At 36.7% G+C, this 17,662-nt stretch overlaps 1 protein-coding gene and 1 non-coding gene across 2 annotated transcripts; both read left to right on the top strand.

The window, feature by feature from the left end:
• The first annotated feature begins 5,183 nt into the window (after positions 1-5,183).
• LOC116118534 lies at positions 5,184-5,286 on the top strand. The gene has a single exon (XR_004126169.1). It is a non-coding gene; the product is annotated as a small nucleolar RNA R71 (small nucleolar RNA).
• Positions 5,287-14,515: 9,229 nt separating this feature from the next.
• On the top strand, positions 14,516-14,842 carry LOC116118529 (defensin-like protein 1). Its single transcript, XM_031404512.1, has 2 exons — positions 14,516-14,570; positions 14,667-14,842. Exons 1-2 carry the CDS (start codon positions 14,516-14,518, stop codon positions 14,840-14,842), a joined length of 231 nt encoding a protein of 76 aa, XP_031260372.1.
• The last annotated feature ends 2,820 nt before the right edge of the window (positions 14,843-17,662 follow it).

Below are 17,662 nucleotides of genomic sequence, written 5' to 3'. Positions count from 1 at the left end.
GGCAGCGGCGCCACCAGATTCATCTTACTCCTCACCCCTTCTCCTCTCCTCCACCACCGCTGTTCCTCCCTCCTCCGCCTCTCCCGCCGCCACTACCATCGTCTCCCATCCTCTCTCCATCACCACCAACACCAGCAACACCACTCTCTCTCATCCACACCCCCACTTCCCACCACAACCACCTGTTTATTCCCGCTCAAATCCTCCCGTGAACTCCACACCCAACTCTCCTCTTTACCCCACGCCTTTTCTCCCTCTATTCACCAACACTTGCCGCAATTTCAAGCGCTTCTTGATAATCTTTCTGCTTCTGGCTACTTCAATCTACTTAACGATGCTGATTTCGAGTTTCTGGGTGCTCGAGATTTGCCGGAGGATTTCTTACGCGCTGCCAAAGCGTGCTTGTCATTCGCACGAGATCGACCCAACTTCTTGGGGTTAGTTTCAGAACTTAATTATACTTTCTTTTTAATTTAAAAAAAAAAAAAATTATCTTATGTTTTTAATGAATGTATAGGATGCTTTCGAGGAGAGATGTTGAGGTGGTAGTGGTGAATACGACACCTTTTCTGTTTAAAAATGGTGAAGACTCGGTTAGGAGGATAAAATCGTNTCATGCTCTTTATCTATGATTTATTTGTGTAAAAGTTGAGTTCTTATGAAGTTTATGCTTAGGGTTAAGAGAAGATTTGAATCCAACAAGAGTAGAGAGCTTAGGAGAGACTACTCAAGCATAAGGTAAGTAAATTCCACTCAAAATCCAACTCAAGTTAAAGTTTAAGAAAATCAAGTGAGTAGAGATTTCCTTTAACTATGTATATGTTATGATTATTGAGAAATTGAGATGAGATTGATGATTATTTATGCTTGTTGTTGGATATATTTGAATATGAGGAGTGTATGTGATGGTTTGATGATGGGTTGAAATTGGAAGAATTGGAGAAATCTTTTGGGAGTGTTTGTGCCGTGTAGGTATGGTGATGCTATAAAAGAGTTTTTCTCTCAATTTGGGTGGTTTAAGAAACCAATAGAATGATAATTAAATTAGGGTTTGTTCATGCACAAGTATTGTTTGATGAAATGCCTAAGAGAAGTATGACTTGAGTAGAAACCTTAATTTTATGTAACATTGCATATGTGCATTTCATAAGTGCATTTAAGTAGAAATTTTAAGCATGAGCCATCCATATGCATATAATTGTGTATGTGTAGAAACTTAAGAAAGAATAAAGAATAAAGAATAAAACACTCTAAGAATAAAGAGGAAGGAAGAATAAGCATTAAAGAATTAGAGAGTGTTAAAGAAGAAAAAAGAATAGGTTGTTGTGATGGGGAACCGTGAGTGTTAAGAAGAAATTCTCACATGCACGCCACCTTAATTGAGTGGCATAAGAAGAAGAAGAATTGTACGGCCCGTAAGAGTGTATGTGCATGAGGGTTGTACCGAGAAGAATTCCTACATGCACGCCACCTTAATTGAGTGGTCTAAGAAGAAAGAAGAAGTTGTACGGTCCGCAAGAGTGCATGTAGATGAGGACTGTACTCACTCACACGGCCAAGGTTCCAAATCCATATATCAACCGAGTCCGATCAGCAAAGAATAAGAAAGAATGAGAAAGAGTAAGAAAAGAAAGAATGAGAAAGAATAAGAATAAGAAAAGAAAAGAAAAGAAAAGAAAAACAAGAAAGAAAAGAAAAGAATAGAAAGAAAAAGAAAAGAAAAGAAATAAAACAAAAAAATAGAAACAAGAAAGAAAAAGCATTTTATGCATTGTTGCATATGCATTTTATTCATTCATATTGCCGTGAATTTCATCATGGTTAGGAAGAATAGAAAGAGTAAGATAGAAAGAGTAAGTTTTTGTACTCGTTATTTTGATATATGTAAAGACTTATGTTTTGTAAGTAAAGAAAAATTTGGGCCCATCTATTTTCATATACTAATTATGTATGTTTTTATTGTATATGTTCTAAAGTATACTAGTAGAAAGCAGTTATTACAGTGATCAAGGAGACGATGTGCCTTCCAAAAAATAATGTGAGAATTAAGCCTTTTTAAAGTGGTTCGGTCAGGGAACCAACAAGGCCTACATCTACTAACATATTATTCGAGTGCATATACCATCTGGGTTACAAAAAGTAGGTTTCTTCCTATAGAAGATGGGGAGTTTTCCTTTTACTCCCTTTTTGGAGTTGGAGTTGGAGCCTGAGCTGGGGAAGAGATGGATCATATCCCTTTTTCTTTTATCGTCATCTCCATTTATACAAAGACCTGGAAGTGTTCTAATAATAGGTGCGTCAGCTGGGTTATCATAGGTGCGTTAGCTGGGTTATCATATGTTGCATGGCGGCCAGAAACTCACATGCCCCTACGTAGTAGAGAATGATGGTGTTACTCCCCCAAACTTAGTCCTTTGCTCGTCCCCGAGTAAAGAAAATATCAGAAAAACAAATTCAACAATTATTAAGGATTCGCAGCATTTCCAAAATCAAGGGAAGAAGGCAAACATGCTTTAAATAATTCTCATGCATCCAAACATACAACCCAGCTAATTGTGCAACTCTAATCTTTCCCCAACTCAGTCGTGCCTCACCAAGACTTTATACTTAACCCCCTGCTTATTTTTCTCTCTCTTTTTTTTTTTTTTTTCATAGGCTTCTTTAGATTGTCGCATCACCTTTTGCGCGAATGCACACATTTGTGATGAATGCCCCGGTTATCAGCAATGTCACAACACATAAAGTGCTTTGCAGACTCATAATTCTAGCTACGGTTTGACACAAAAGAAACATGGGTCTCATGAATACTCTGGTTACTAAGTAGCTCGAAACAGCAAAGTAGTTCGTACAAAAAAAACACATAAGCATAGTTAATTTATTCAAGACTGTATGTGCACATTTTTTTTTTTTTTTTTTTTTTTTTTTAAGTAAGGAGTGAAGACAAGGCTCGGCTAATACACAACAAAATCGGGTGATAAACCAAAATTTGCACAACCATCTAGAATTGCATACTTTTCAGCATTCCTAAATATATGAGCATGTTTGAATCCTTTCAATGACTATACTACCACTACTCCAAGTGATTACACAAGTTCTTCACAAAAAACAATTTTTTCCTTGGGGTATCACAAAGTTTCGCTGGGATTGTATCAAAAGTATGAAACACAAATAAGCTAAACACTTCCTAAAAACAAACACACCAAACAAAAGAAAATAAACCATCAACGATGCAACACAAACCAAACTGCCCACTCCCCCAAACTTAAAGGATGCAATGTCCTCAGTGCATGAAAAAAAAGAGAAGAAAAAACAAAAAAAAAAAATGAAAAAAAATGAAAAATGAGAGACATAAACTTCTGAAGTGAGAGGACAAAACTACTAGGAATTTGAGCTCATAAAGCGGTCAAATGTGGCTTCACGAAATGAGCAGGCAGTCATTGACACTTGTGATGCTAGGTTTAGGGATTTTTTTTTTTTTTTTTTTTTTTTGGGAACACCGGTTGTGTAAACTAACATGGGGTACCTGTGGTGAGGGCTGGACTTTGCAAGCTTTTTATCCTTTAACATGACCCTTTTATAAGGTGGATTGGCCTCCAAACTTGCTACAATCTCAATTAAGTGCTTATTTCCCCTCCATCTTCTTGAATCAACCAAGAAAGTTTCCAATGGATTCATACCTGTTATCTTGAAAATAGTCATGAACCAAAGGATCAAAAGCATCGATTCTAAAGCACGTGTTATCTTCTAAAGGGTGTTTCATAGTTTAAAAACATCAAATGTTACTTTTCATCTCATACCCTGAGAATTAGCTCACCTCTTTACACATCAATCAATGCCCTACCTGTGGCTAAAAATGGTCGTCCAAGAATGAGAGGTATCTCAACATCTTCTTCCATATCCAACACAAGAAAATCTACAGGAAAAATAAACTTATCTACCTTGACAAGCACGTCCTCACAATTCCTCTTGGATATTTAATGATCTATCAGCCAGTTGTAGAGATACTGTGGTGGCCCTTGGTCTCCAAGTCCTAATTTCCTGAAAATAGATAAGGCATTAGATTAATGCTAGCACCTAAATCACATAAAGCTTTGGAAGATGAAAGTGAACCAATAATGCAAGGTATTGTAAAACTCCCTGGATCTTTTAATTTTGGTGGCAATTTATTTGCAAAATTGCTGAACATTCTTCAGTGAGTTTACGTTTCTGCTCTTCTAGTGTTTCTTGTTAAAAGGATTTCCTTCAAGAACTTTGCATAGCTAGGCATTGAAGAAGAGCATCTGCAAATGGAATATAATGTGCAATTCTTAAAAATATCTAAAAATTTTGCAAATTGCTGATCAACTTTCTGCTTCTTCAATGCAAGAGGGAAAGGAGGCTGAATCACTATCTTCTTAGGTTCAAACAACTTTTCAGCAATGTTGTATGGTTGCACTTTCGGTGCTTCCTCTTTCTTTACTCTTTATGCCCAATTTCTTTGCCACTCCTAATGTAATTGCCTTCACATGTTCCTTGGATTCTTCTCTGTGTCACTAGGCAACGTTCCTTGAGCTCTCCCTGATATTAAATTTGCCAACTGCCCCATCTAAGTCTCCAAATTCTGATTGAAGCTTCTTGATTATGAAATCTTACTTCAGTGTAGCTTACAAACTTCGTCACTAGTTCCTCCAAATCGGGCTTCTTTCTTGAGGAAACAGGGAGGTGAGTTCACTACATTTTGATTGCTTTATGAAAAATTGGGGTGATTCCGCCAACCAGGGTTGTAAGCACTAGAGTAGGGATTATCTGTTGTGCTTGTGAAAATTACTAACATAATTAGCACTTTCAGTAGAATTAGCAAAGGGTTACCTACCTGACATTCATTGCTAAGATGGTCTCCTCCACAATAGATCATAACTCATGCTCTTCACTTGATAATTGGGCACTCATATATCAATCTTTTTGTTCAATGCTTCCAATTGAGCAGAAATGTTGTGATTGTATCCACTCCATATAATCCTGCTGCCTTCCTTTGTGGTAATTATCAGATTGCCATGGTAATGTTTGAAGCCATCTCATCCAATAATTCGTACGCTGCTTCTGGTGTCTTCTTCATTATGTGCCTCTTGAAGCTGCATCAATCATAGAACGGTTAGCAGGAATTAAACCATTATAAAAAGTTTGTACACTGTAACCAAATTGGTAGTCCATGATGTGGGCATTTCCTTAACAACTCTCTGTAACGCTCATGCTTCATACAAGACTCTCCATCTACTGCATAAAATTAGTGATATCATTACGCATCCTTGCAGTTTTAGGGGAGGAAAATATTTAGCTAGAAAGCGCTGAGCCTATGCATCCCAAGTTGTAATAGATTCTGCAGGCAAAGAATTTAGCCAATTTTGGCTTTATCTCTTAAGGAAAAAGGGAACAGTCTCAATCTAATTGCATATCTGTGACACCATTTGCTGACTGTATCACATATCTCCAAGAAATTCCAATGTGAGCATTTGGATCCTTGTGAGCTAAACCACTAAATTGGCAGGCTGACTGAATCATCTGAATGATCATAGATTTATTTCAAAGTTATTGCTGCAATGGCTGGCCTCCTAATGCTAGAAGCAGTGCCACTCAATGACGGCATCGATAATCCATTAAAGAACGTGGGGCTGCATCTTTTTCGAGATTCTCCAGAAGTAGACGATCCGCTTGATATTATTGTTGGTTGTCATATTCCTTGTTTGCCTTCTTCTCAATGCTCGTATTGTTCTCTCAATTTCTAGGTCAAAAGGTTCAAGAATCTCAATCTTCGTCTATGTGTTGTCATACACTGGAAAATCTGAAAACAAGAGAACTGAAAAAAAAAAATTAAATATATATATATATAAAAATGGAACAAGATCTAAAGTAAAGCTAAACTAATGATTCAATATTGCCTAACTGCAATCCCGGCAACGGCACCAAAAACTTGTTGTGTCGTTTGCAACAACTACTAGCAAGTGTACTAGTCTCAAGTAATATAGTATAACAAAATACAGGTTATCGTACCCAAGGGATTGCATAAACAAGTACTGAAATATTAATTAGTCTTAACTTTATCTAGATAATCAAAACTTAGAATGGTGATCCTAAAGTTGAAAATATTAAATCTGGAATATCATAAACGAATTGTAGTAAAACTAAAATTAAGAATTCAATGAAAGAAAACGGCTAAGACTCAGGCTCATCTATAACTTCTCTGCTCCCCTCAATTACTATGGTCAATGAATTTATTTAATTAATGTGACAACGGGATTTCCTAGGTTAACCAATATTCTTTCTCAAGCAATATTAACCAATATTACTAGAGCACTCATGTGATACTCCTCTCGGTCTCAATCACACAAAACAATTCTACAGAAATTGATCAAGTTCCTAATAGCTTAAGCACATAATATAAACTCATCAATAGAAAAATAATTCACTAACCAAAGGTAAAATATGATCACAGATCCATAAATAGACTAACCTAGTCTTAGCCTGAGAAATTAGTTCATAATAAAAGAAACAAGAGTAGAATCCAAGAAATAAATCATATTGAAAAGTAAAGACAAACTCTTTGATGAATTTTGTTCTTGATTCTCCTTCTCTTTTGTTACACAATAATCTCTCTCCAAGAATGGGTAAAATTCGGCCTCCCTTAGGAGTAATCTTAATCACCCTTAAATACCCAAAGAGTCATAAGTGAAAAAGGAAAGAAAAACTAATAAAAAAACCCTAAAAGATACACCTGGCTCTGGCGTGTCCAAATGTACGTCACCACGCCTAGGCCATGGTGTTTCCTGTCCTCGTTATTTTATCTTCATTCCACACCACGGGCGTGGTGAACCACAAGGCAAGGCCATGGCCTTCAACTTGTCAGCTTATCTCAGTTTCTTCAAACTGAATTCCAATTCATTCCAATGCTCCAATCTACTCAATTAACGTCTGAAAATTACAAAAATTCTCCAAATCAATAGCTAACCATTATATTTCAAACTTAACAAAAACTAACATCAAACACTAAAAACAAATGAGAAAATAACTAGAAGGCTATAAAAACAAACCTAAAAACACTAAATTTATGCAACTTACCAGTTTCCTCTAATAGTAGGCACCTTTACAGATCCTTTAACTTGGGTTACATGAAGGCACGTTGGAGTTCGCTAGCTGCTATCAATCGGGGCATGCAGCCCATACATGGTTAGGTGACTTGGCTGAACGAAAAGATATTTTCACATGGTGGGTCCCCTTTCTTACCTTGCCAAATGTCGTGCTCGCATACGTTTGCTAATCGTTCGTGCCCTCCTTGGTTCGTCCTTACCCTTGTGTCAGTATCTACTTTGACTATAAGCGTATTTCGGGTTTTCTTAACTGGTCCCAGGCTGGAGATTTTTACTGCACAACAACTTCAAAATTAGCACTTGCATCTAGTGGAGCTACGTTATGGCCTATAAAGAAACACAATAAGAGTTTTAAAAAGAAAATCCGAAATGAATTGTTTCCATTTATTAACTTGTATAGAGTGTTTATATAGCATGCACACTAAAGTGTGTTTGAGATTGCTATAACTTAAGAATTAATCACTAAATTCTTAAGCTATAATAACAAAAGTATTTGGAAAAAAAAATTTAAAACTAATTAAGTTTAAAGTTGATTATAATCAGTTTTGTAAAGACATTCTGAAAGTAATTCAAAATTAGAATAACTCCTTACTATATAGGCTTAATAACAACACTAAAGGTTTGAACATAGTCAAGAGCAAGGGTCTCTTGAAATCCTTGAGCAACCACTCTTGCTTTACACCTTTCTACTGATTCATCTGCTTTATACTCGACCTTGTACACCCATTTACTTCTTATAAGATTCATTTAATCAAATCTAAGCAGAAGCATCCAAGTATTGTTTCTTTGTAGAGCTTCAAACTCAGTTTTCATGGTAGTTAACAACTCAGGAGAATTTAAAAATTCTTGTATAAGTAGAGACTAAAAGAGCTATAGAATATTCTAAGAAGTGTTTAGCTGAGGATCTAGTCTGCATAGGATCTGTTTTGTGACAAAGAGTACTAGAATTAGTAGAAATAGAATTGGATGAGATTGGTAACTCAATGTGAAACTGAACATCTTTGGGAATATGACTCATATCTACTGGGAGCAGAGTATGGCTAGAAGAAATACAAGAAGTATGAGAGGAAGTAGCGGAATTAGAATTTAAAGAAGAACCAGAACAAGGTAATTGAGCTGAAGACATTTGAGAAGCAATATCCGAAGAAGATTCAACAGGCAAAGTAGTTAATGACTGAACTTGAGATATAGGCTAGGAACCATAAGAAGAAACGATAGAATTATCAAAATTTGAAGATTTAGTACAAGTAAACTGAGAAGAATCAAAATGAGTGTTTGAAACAAAAGGAAAAGTAAGCTCACCAAAAGACACCGTCTAGAAAAAAAAATCATATTAATGTTGTTGATACTGGATTTTGACACCAACAACCTCACACATGCAAAGTGCTAAGAAAGTCTTAGAAATTACACGTGATTAATTATACAAGTCGATTAAAGGTCACTGTTTGCAAAAACTTAAAATAAATGAGATGATGAGACTTTTATAGTGGTTTGGATGCTTAAAATGATTCCTACATCCACTGTTTTCTTTCATATGAGTGTTCTTGGTGATTAGCCAAGTTTACAAGAGGTTGCGAACTGATAACTGATTTACAAATGCTTGGTATTCTGAGAGAATATTAAGCCAGTCTCTTTCCGGTAGAGTATCTTTGCTATTTGCTTTGTTAAATTCGGAGTGTTTGATCTTGATTTTGTGAGGGGGAGCTGCCCATTTATACCCGCTAAGCCCAAGGTAATGATTACATATCTGTAAGTGGGTAGGTGTCATGCAAGTTCTTCCTAACCTCCCATTGGTTAATAACTTAGGAAATATCTTTAAATTAAATGGGGCTTAGACAGGTCTGCGAACCAAATTCATTCATAGACAAAACTTGAGTTGGCTAGGTTGTTGACAGCTATATTCTTTCTATCTTAGGACGACGTGGCAGACTGTGGACAGCACAAAGTCTTCCTGAACTCTGATTGGTGCTTACTGACATAAGTTTACGTCAGCCATAAATTTTTAGGTATAACAAATGTGATGTAAACACTTGTTGCCTTTATGAAAAACTCTATAAGCTAAGAATAGACATTGAGAGGTATTAAACTCAAATTTGTGTCTATTGTTAGGCCTGAATAGGAAAAGCAAGAGCATCCAACACTCTAAGAGCTTGATGATTTGGTTTTGTATGACACGAGACTTCATAGGGACTGGAATGATTTATTGTTGAAGTAGAAAGCTAGTTTCTAAGAAATACAGCAATTTGGAATGCATGCCACCAATATCTCGAAGGCATGAAGGCTTGAGCAAGCAAAGTTAAGCCCATTTCTACTACATGTATGTATTTTCTTTTGGTATTCGCATTCTGATTATGTGTATAGGGCAACAATATCGAAAGAAAATCCCTTGCTGTTTAAAACCATCTTAACTTTATGAGGATCAAAGTTAATGTTGAAAGTCAAGCCGTTGATTGTGTTTATTTGATTGTTTTGTTTCCTTGTTATGTATTAGCTAGTGTATCTTGTTTTTTAGGATTTTTTATTATTTTATGAGTTTTTCATTTCTTAATTATTCTTTTCCCTTTACAAGAAGATTGAATTCATAATTGTCAAATCTTCTTGATTTTTTTTTTTCCTTTAAGAGAGATTCCTCTCTGGAATTGTCTCACCATGGTAACCTATTTATTTTTGTCTTCTTTATTCAATAGAAAAAGTAGATCACAGAAGAAATTGAGTTGGTGTTCTTTCATACTTTCATTCTTTATTTTCTTCATGGTATTAAAGCAGGTTTAATCCTCTCTTTGTCTTTATCATCAAGTTTTTCCTACTTGTTATCTCTGCATCAATAGATGGAGAAAGAAGGCCGAGGAAATCATGTCTCTGTCGAGGAGCATCACCTTCTAAAGCAAGTCCGTTTAACAAAGAGCAAATGGAGATGCTTCAAAAATTTGTCTCCTCTTCTATCAGCTCAGTCACAACCAGCTCATCTTCCAACCATGTCATTGGATACGGAACCTTGACTCACAAAGATAATTTTTTGAGCGCCTTTACTGTGGGTAAGAAACGTAAAAAACCTTAGATTGTGGACTCAGGAGCATCTAATCACATGACGGGAGATGCAACGATGTTTGATACATATAGCCCATGTCCAAATAATTTAAAGGTTCGAATAACGGATGGTTCACTATCAAAGGTTATCGGTACAGGTTTAGTTGTGCTATCAAAGGACATTACTCTCAACTTTGTTCTTTTTGTTCCTAACTTGGAATGTAATCTATTGTCAATTAGTAAACTCACTAAGGAAAAGAGGTGTGTTATTAATTTTTCCTCCACTCATTGTGAATTTCAGGATTTGGATTTGAGGAAGACGATTGGCAATGCTGAGGAATGCTCTGGACTCTACATCCTTAAGGAGTGCCACTATCCACAAAAACAACCTCAAAAGGCAATTAGTGGTAATTCTTTTTCTATTTCTCATCAAAATAATGATAGTGAAATCATGTTGCGGCACTATCGCTTAGGTCATCCAAATTTGATGTATCTCAAGCATTTATTTCCATCCTTATTTAACAAAAATCCAAAATCCTTTGAGTGTGAAATCTGTCAATTATCAAAACATGTTCGGTCTCATTTTCCCATTCAACCCTACAAAGCGTCTAGTCCATTCTCAATGATTCATAGTGATATTTGGGGTCTGTCAAAAAAAAAAAAATGTAACAGGTGCAAGGTGGTTTATCTCATTCATAGATGATCACACTAGATTAACTTGGGTGTTCCTCATGAAAGAAAAATCAGAAATGGTTCAGATATTCAAAAGTTTCAAAAATATGATTCAGACCCAATTCCAATCAAAAAAACAAATCCTAAAGTCTGATAATGCTGGAGATTATTTCAACTCCAACCTAGGATAATTTCTAGCAAAAGAAGGAATAGTTCACTTAAGTTCATGTATAGATACCCCACAACAAAATGGAATCGCTGAAAGAAAAAAGAGACATTTACTAGAGGTGGCTGGATCGCTTATGTTCGCAAAAAATGTACCAAAATATCTTTGGGGGGAAGCAGTTCTTACGACAGCTTACCTTATCAATAGAGTGCCGTCTAGAGTTCTAAATTTCAACACACCTTGTCACACCCTCCTAAAATCTTTTCCAACAACTCGTCTTATTTCCACCATCCCACCCAAAATTTTTGGGTGCTCTATCTTTGTCCATGTCCATCAATAACATAGAAGTAAACTTGATCCTAGATCACTCAAGTGTCTTGGGTATTCCTCAAATCAAAAAGGGTATAAGTGTTACTCTCTAGTCACGCATAAATTCTACCATTCGATGGACGTCACCTTTTTTGAAAAACAGCCTTACAACCCCAAAACTGATATTCAGGGGGAGAATTCAACTCAGGAATATCAATTTTGGGACTTTGAGTCACTCATTGAGTCACCCATCACCATAGAAAATCACATTTCTCCAGAGCCTCCTAATCAACTCCTACCTGTTGAAAACACTGAGTTCATTGTTAACTTGCGGGATAAGGAACACATCCAAAAGGAAACGGAGGAAGGAGCACTTCCTCAACAAATCCATGAAGTTGAACCAAGTCCAAATTCGAGCAAAATTCTAGGTAACAATATTTCTAACTTAGATAGTGTTGTTGATTCCGAGTTAGAAAATGATATTCTGAATATGCCCATAGCTTAGAGAAAAGGAGTTAGATCATACACTTAGCATCCCATTGGGAATTTTATTTCATATGATAAACTATCACCATTTTTCCGTGCCTTTACTGCTAGCATCATAGAGATACAGGTTCCTTAGAACATTTAGGAAGCTTTCAAGTGTCCTAAGTGGAAAACTGCAGTTGATGAGGAAGTTCAAGCTCTTGAAAAGAATGGTACTTGGGAAATTACTGAACTCCCGAGAGGGAAGAAAACGGTTGGGTGTAAATAGATTTTCACAGTAAAGTACAAGGCAGTTGGGAATGCGGACAAGTATAAAGCGAGATTGGTCACTAAAGGATTTACTCAATCATATGGCATTGACTATCAGGAAACGTTTGCTCCTGTTACCAAGCTCAATACCATTCATGTACTGTTATCCTTGGCAGCAAATCTTGATTGGTCGCTTCACCAACTCGATGTAAAGAATGTTTTTCTCAATGGTGACTTAGAAGAAGAAGTGTATATGGAAATTCCTACAGGCCTAGAATCAAAATTCAATGTCAACAAGCTATGTCGTCTCAGAAAATCCTTGTATGGCTTAAAATAGTCTCCTCATGCCTAGTTTGAAAGATTCACTAATGCAATGAAAAAGTATGGATACTCTCAGTGTCAATCGGACCACACATTATTTGTAAAGCACTCCTCTGATAGGAAATTGGTTGTTATCATTGTATATGTGGACGATATCATTCTGACAGGTGATCATGAGGAGGAACTATGTAAGATTAAACAATTCCTTGCAGAAGAGTTTGAAATCAAGGATCTCGGGAACCTTAATTTGTTTCTCGAATTGGAGATTGCACGGTCAAAGAAAGGTATAGCAGTCTCACAACATAAATATGTTCTGGATTTATTGAATGAAACAGGAATGCTAGGATGAAAGCCTACAAAAACTCATATGGATTCAATTGTCAAACTTGTTAACAACGATGATGGTGCACTGATTGATAAAGGAATGTATCAGCGCCTTGTAGGGAAGCTTATATATCTATCTCATACAAGGCCGGACATAGGTTTCTCAGTAAGTATGGTAAGTCAATTCATGAACAATCCTACTGAGAGTCACATGACAGCTGTCTATAGAATATTAAGGTACCAAAATGACACCCAGTAAGGGTCTTTTCTTCCAAAGAACGATCAAGAGGAATATTGAGATATTTTCAGATGCAGATTGGGCAGGTTCAGTGATAGATCACAGATTAGCATCAGGACATTGTTCCTATGTGTGGGGAAACTTGGTGGCTTAGAGAAGCAAGAAGCAATCTGTTGTAGCTCGTAGTAGTGCAGAAGCAGAATTCCAAGTCATGGCACAAGGAATTTGTGAAGGAATTTGGTTACAAAGATTATTATCAGAATTGAAGGTTCTCTTGGAGCATCCTCTGAAATTATATTGTGACAATCAAGCCGCCATCAGTATAGCCAAGAATCTGATTCATCATGATCGAACTAAGCATGTAGAGATAGATAGACATTTTATCAAAGAAAAGATTGAAGAAGGAATTTTTAAGGTTAGCTACACTCCGACAACCAGTCAAACTGCAGATATTCTCACAAAAGCTCTTGCTCGAGCCAACTTCGAAGACTTGGTAGAGAAACTTGGTATGATCAACATCTATGCATCAGCTTGAGGGGGAGTGTTGAAAGTCAAGTCGTTGATTGTATTTATTTAATTGTTTTGTTTCCTTGTTATGTATTAGCTAGTGTATCTTGTTTTTTAGAAGTTTTTATTATTTTAGGAGTTTTTTATTTCTTAATTATTATTTTCCTTTTACAAGAAAGATTGAATTCTTAATTGTCAAATCTTCTTGATTTATTTTTTTTTTCCTTTAAGAGAGATTCCTTTTTGGAATTGTCTGACCATTGTATCCTATTTATTTCTGTCTTCTTTATTCAATAGAAAAAATAGATCACAAAAGAAATTGAGTTGGTGTTCTTTTATACTTTCATTCTTTATTTTCTTCAGTTAATTAACTATGAAATAGACACACTGAAAGCACTGAAAGCATCAATAAAGTGGACGTAGTATCGATATTCTTCATCAGAGATATCGGGTGAAAGGCCCAAACACAAAAAAAGGCCTTTGATATCGAGTGACAGAATTTGGAGAAAGGTAATTGACTACACTTACCAAGTCGACAAGAGTTCAAAAATGACAATTTAGAAGTTGAATCCATGTTTGTATTAATGAAATTAAGTACATGAATCTGGTGCCAGATATTAACAGACTTATTTGTATTTACAGTATAAATACAAGCAACAGAATTGTTGATCCCAGCAGAAGCAACATCAAAATGTGCACTCTTGAGCTAATTATGTTCATAAAAAACCTGAGAACTTTGATGCCTTTCCATTTGCCGTTGAGAATAAGTGTTACCTCCATTTGTCAAGAAGGTGCTGAGAAACATCCACCTGTTGGAAACAACACAGAAATTTTCGTCATTTTTATACATTTATTTATCTATTTAGAAAGAAAGAACCAAACTATATTATGACGTGCAGAGCTCTCGTGTCAAATATATGGGTGCCTCTTGGTCATGCATGCACTCCTTTGGTACACGTTATTAATATCATCTAATTGTGTGTGTGTATATATATATATATATATCACTTCACTGCAATCTTAAATTCTATATATTTGGTGTCTTTCAGTGCACAAATTTGCGAGTGAAATAGCGATTTGGTTGAAGTGAGAGAAATGGAGAAGAGATCCTTTGGGTTTTTCTTGTTGCTGCTTATTATCTTGGCTTCTGGTAAGTCTTTGTAAAGTGAGAAAAACTCTTTACCATTAAACTGATTAGGTTTTCATTAATTGTTAATAGTAAATGTTTAATCTTGCGAGTTTACAGAAGTGATGGTGGTGCCAACAGAAGGAAGGCTTTGTGAGTCACAAAGCCATTTGTTTCATGGAACATGCATAAGTAGCCGCAACTGCGCTTCTGTGTGCAGGAATGAAGGTTTTTTTGGTGGCAGATGCAAAACTCAAAGAGTGCTTCGACGCTGTTTTTGTACCAAGAATTGTTAATGCATGTAATGAAGACGCTATGTTTGGTTTTTTATAATGAAATAAATTATATTAATTCTTCCATCTAGGGAGAATTATCAGACCTATGTCGTGCTCTTTTGTTTAAGAAATGTATCTTTTTCCTTTAAGTTTTCGCTTAATGAAAAATATGGTGCATCGTCCTCTTAATTATTTGAAGACAACTATTTTATACGGTAAATTTTAAGTATCGAAATTAAATCTGCCCTTTGGAAAAATGGGACCAACAGAGACCGACTAATGTTTTCCCAGTTAATAGTTGTTTACTTCTTGTATAAGTACGTAGTAACAAGTTTTAAATGTGAATGAAAGAGAAATACCATAAAGAAAAAAGAAATCGAAAAATATAATAACTCAAGGTTTGTGAGAAAAAGATTGTGGATTGCGGTAGGGATTTCAGTAAGAGTATGATGTTCAGCTCACAAACTTTGTTAGCGTGAGCTCTCCGACATTTAAATCACTAGAAGAATTTTTAGGAGAGCTTAATTCTTAAACAAAGTCCAATGGGAAAATCAAATTAAAATGAAGTTTAGGTTTTTGAATAAAGTTCTTAGTGGCCCTATAATGTCATGACACCTGGCCTGCCCCCGCTGAGACAGTTTGAAGAGAATTCACCACACTGCTTGAAGTGGTGAGTATTTCTATTTATATAGATGCACAGAATATTTACAAATCAGTCTAGAATATTTACATATCAATTACAATGGAAATGATGGAAAGAATATCGTAGAATCAAGGCTAGAATCATGGGTCAAAATTGTTACAAATATTATGCCTTAGATTGAGGCAAAGTATCCTCAACTATCCTCAACAACAAGAGACTGTGGGTTGTTTCTTAGCACTCCAAGAAATCAAATTTCCTCCAAGATAGATGGAGTAACTAGAGGTAGACCGGCGAGTATCAGTGCATCTTGCCCAATCAGCATCAGAGTAAGCAATGAGAGCACTGGGAGTGGTAGAGGAGCGGAAAGTGATGCTAAAATGAAGAGTGCCCTTGATATAGCGAAGAATTCGCTTAATTGCGAGAAAATGATCTGCTATTGGAGCATGCAGAAATTGACTGACAGAGTTGACAGCATGAGCAATATCTGGGCGTGTGATGGTCAAGTATTGAAGGGCGCCAACTAGAGATCTGTAAAGAGTAGGATCCAAGAACAGAGGACCCTCGGCAAACAAGTGCTGAGATACAACCATAGGAGTGTGGACTGGTTTGCTGTCAAGTAACTGAGCTCGAGTAAGAATGTCCTGTGCATATTTCAACTGACTGATGAAAAGGCCATTTGTAGTTGTCAAGGCTTCAAGGCCAAGAAATTAGCTGAGAGGACCTAAATCCTTAGTGGCAAACTCAGAGTTGAGTTTGCAAGTGAATCTGTGGATGAGAGATGAGTTGTTGCCAGTAATAATAATGTCATCAACATATAGAAGCAAATAAATGATATCAGAGTTTTTATGGAAGACAAATAGAGAAGTATCAACTCGACTGCAAGAGAAACCAAGTTGAATAAGGAATGAGCTAAAGCGTTGGAACCAGGCAAGAGGCACTTGCTTTAGGCCATAAAGAGCTTTCTTTAACTAAAAAACATGATTAGGGAAACGAGGATCAATGTATCCAGGAGGTTGCTCCATGTACACATGCTCAGTAAGAGTGTCATTAAGAAACACACTCTCAACATCAAGTTGGCGAAGAGGTCATTTGTTAGTCACAACAATAGATAGCACAACACGAACAGTTGTAGCCTTGATAATAGGACTAAAAGTATCAGTGTAGTCGAGACCAAGTACCTGTGTATAGCCCTTGGCAACAAGACGAGCTTTGAGACGCTCAATGCATCCATCAGACAGATATTTAGTCCTAAACACCCATTTCGAGCCCACAATGTTGGTGTTAGTAGGCCTAGGGACCAAAACCCAGGTGCGATTGTTTTGCAAAGCTTGTATCTCTTCATCCATGGCAGCAAGCCAGGCAAGATTCTTTGTAGCATATTTGAATCCTTTAGGCTCAGTAAAGGTAAAAAGAGCACAAGGAAGACCAGATGAGTCCAAGACACCAAGGTTCACCGGGTGGCAAGTTTTAAAAATGCCAGCTTTGGCTCGTGTCAGCATAGGGTGAGAACCCAATGGAAATGCTAGAGCTGGAGTGAGATCATGAACTTGAGAAGTAGTGTCAGGCTCAATAGGAGATGGTCTAGGGTCTGAGTGCATTGAAGGAGAACCTGCAAAAGAGTTAATAACCTACACAGACTCATCCACTGGGTCAGTACAAATAACACACGGGTTAGATCCGGATTGAGTAATGTTAGGAGAATGGGTGCTCGGGGTAAGGGGAAGGTGTGTCTGTAGGAAATGAGCTAGGTTCCAAAAAGGTGGAAAAATGGAGAGATGAGAAAGGCTAACCTTGAGAGGAGTCTAGAAAGGGGAAGTGATGTTCATCAAACTGTGCATGTCGGGTGATGTATAGTCTAGAAGTGGTGGGATCGAGGCAGCAAAAACCTTTGTAGGAGGGACTATATCCCAAAAATATACAAGGTATGCTTCGAGGAGAAAATTTGTTAGACATATAATCACGCAAACAAGGATAAACATGACACCAAGAGGATGGAAATTTTCATAATTCGGAGAGGAACCATAAAGAAGCTCAAAAGGGGACTTACCTCCAAGAAGCGGTGTGGGCAAGCAGTTGATAATGTAGACTACAGTGCTGAAGGCGTCAACCCAGAAGCGAGGAGAAAGATGGGAGTGGAAAAGAAGAGCCAGGCCAATCTCAGTCACATGGCGATGTTTCCTTTCAGCGCGACCATTTTG

Source organism: Pistacia vera, unplaced genomic scaffold (assembly GCF_008641045.1).
Source record: "Pistacia vera cultivar Batoury unplaced genomic scaffold, PisVer_v2 Contig848, whole genome shotgun sequence".
NCBI lineage: Eukaryota > Viridiplantae > Streptophyta > Magnoliopsida > Sapindales > Anacardiaceae > Pistacia > Pistacia vera.
This window is presented reverse-complemented; position numbering and strand designations above follow the sequence as displayed.

Coding starts and splice junctions, on each gene's coding strand:
- LOC116118529 (XM_031404512.1), top strand. CDS start 14,516: ATGGAGAAGAGATCCTTTGGGTTTTTCTTGTTGCTGCTTATTATCTTG. Junction 14,571..14,666: donor GCTTATTATCTTGGCTTCTG/GTAAGTCTTTGT, acceptor GCGAGTTTACAG/AAGTGATGGTGGTGCCAACA.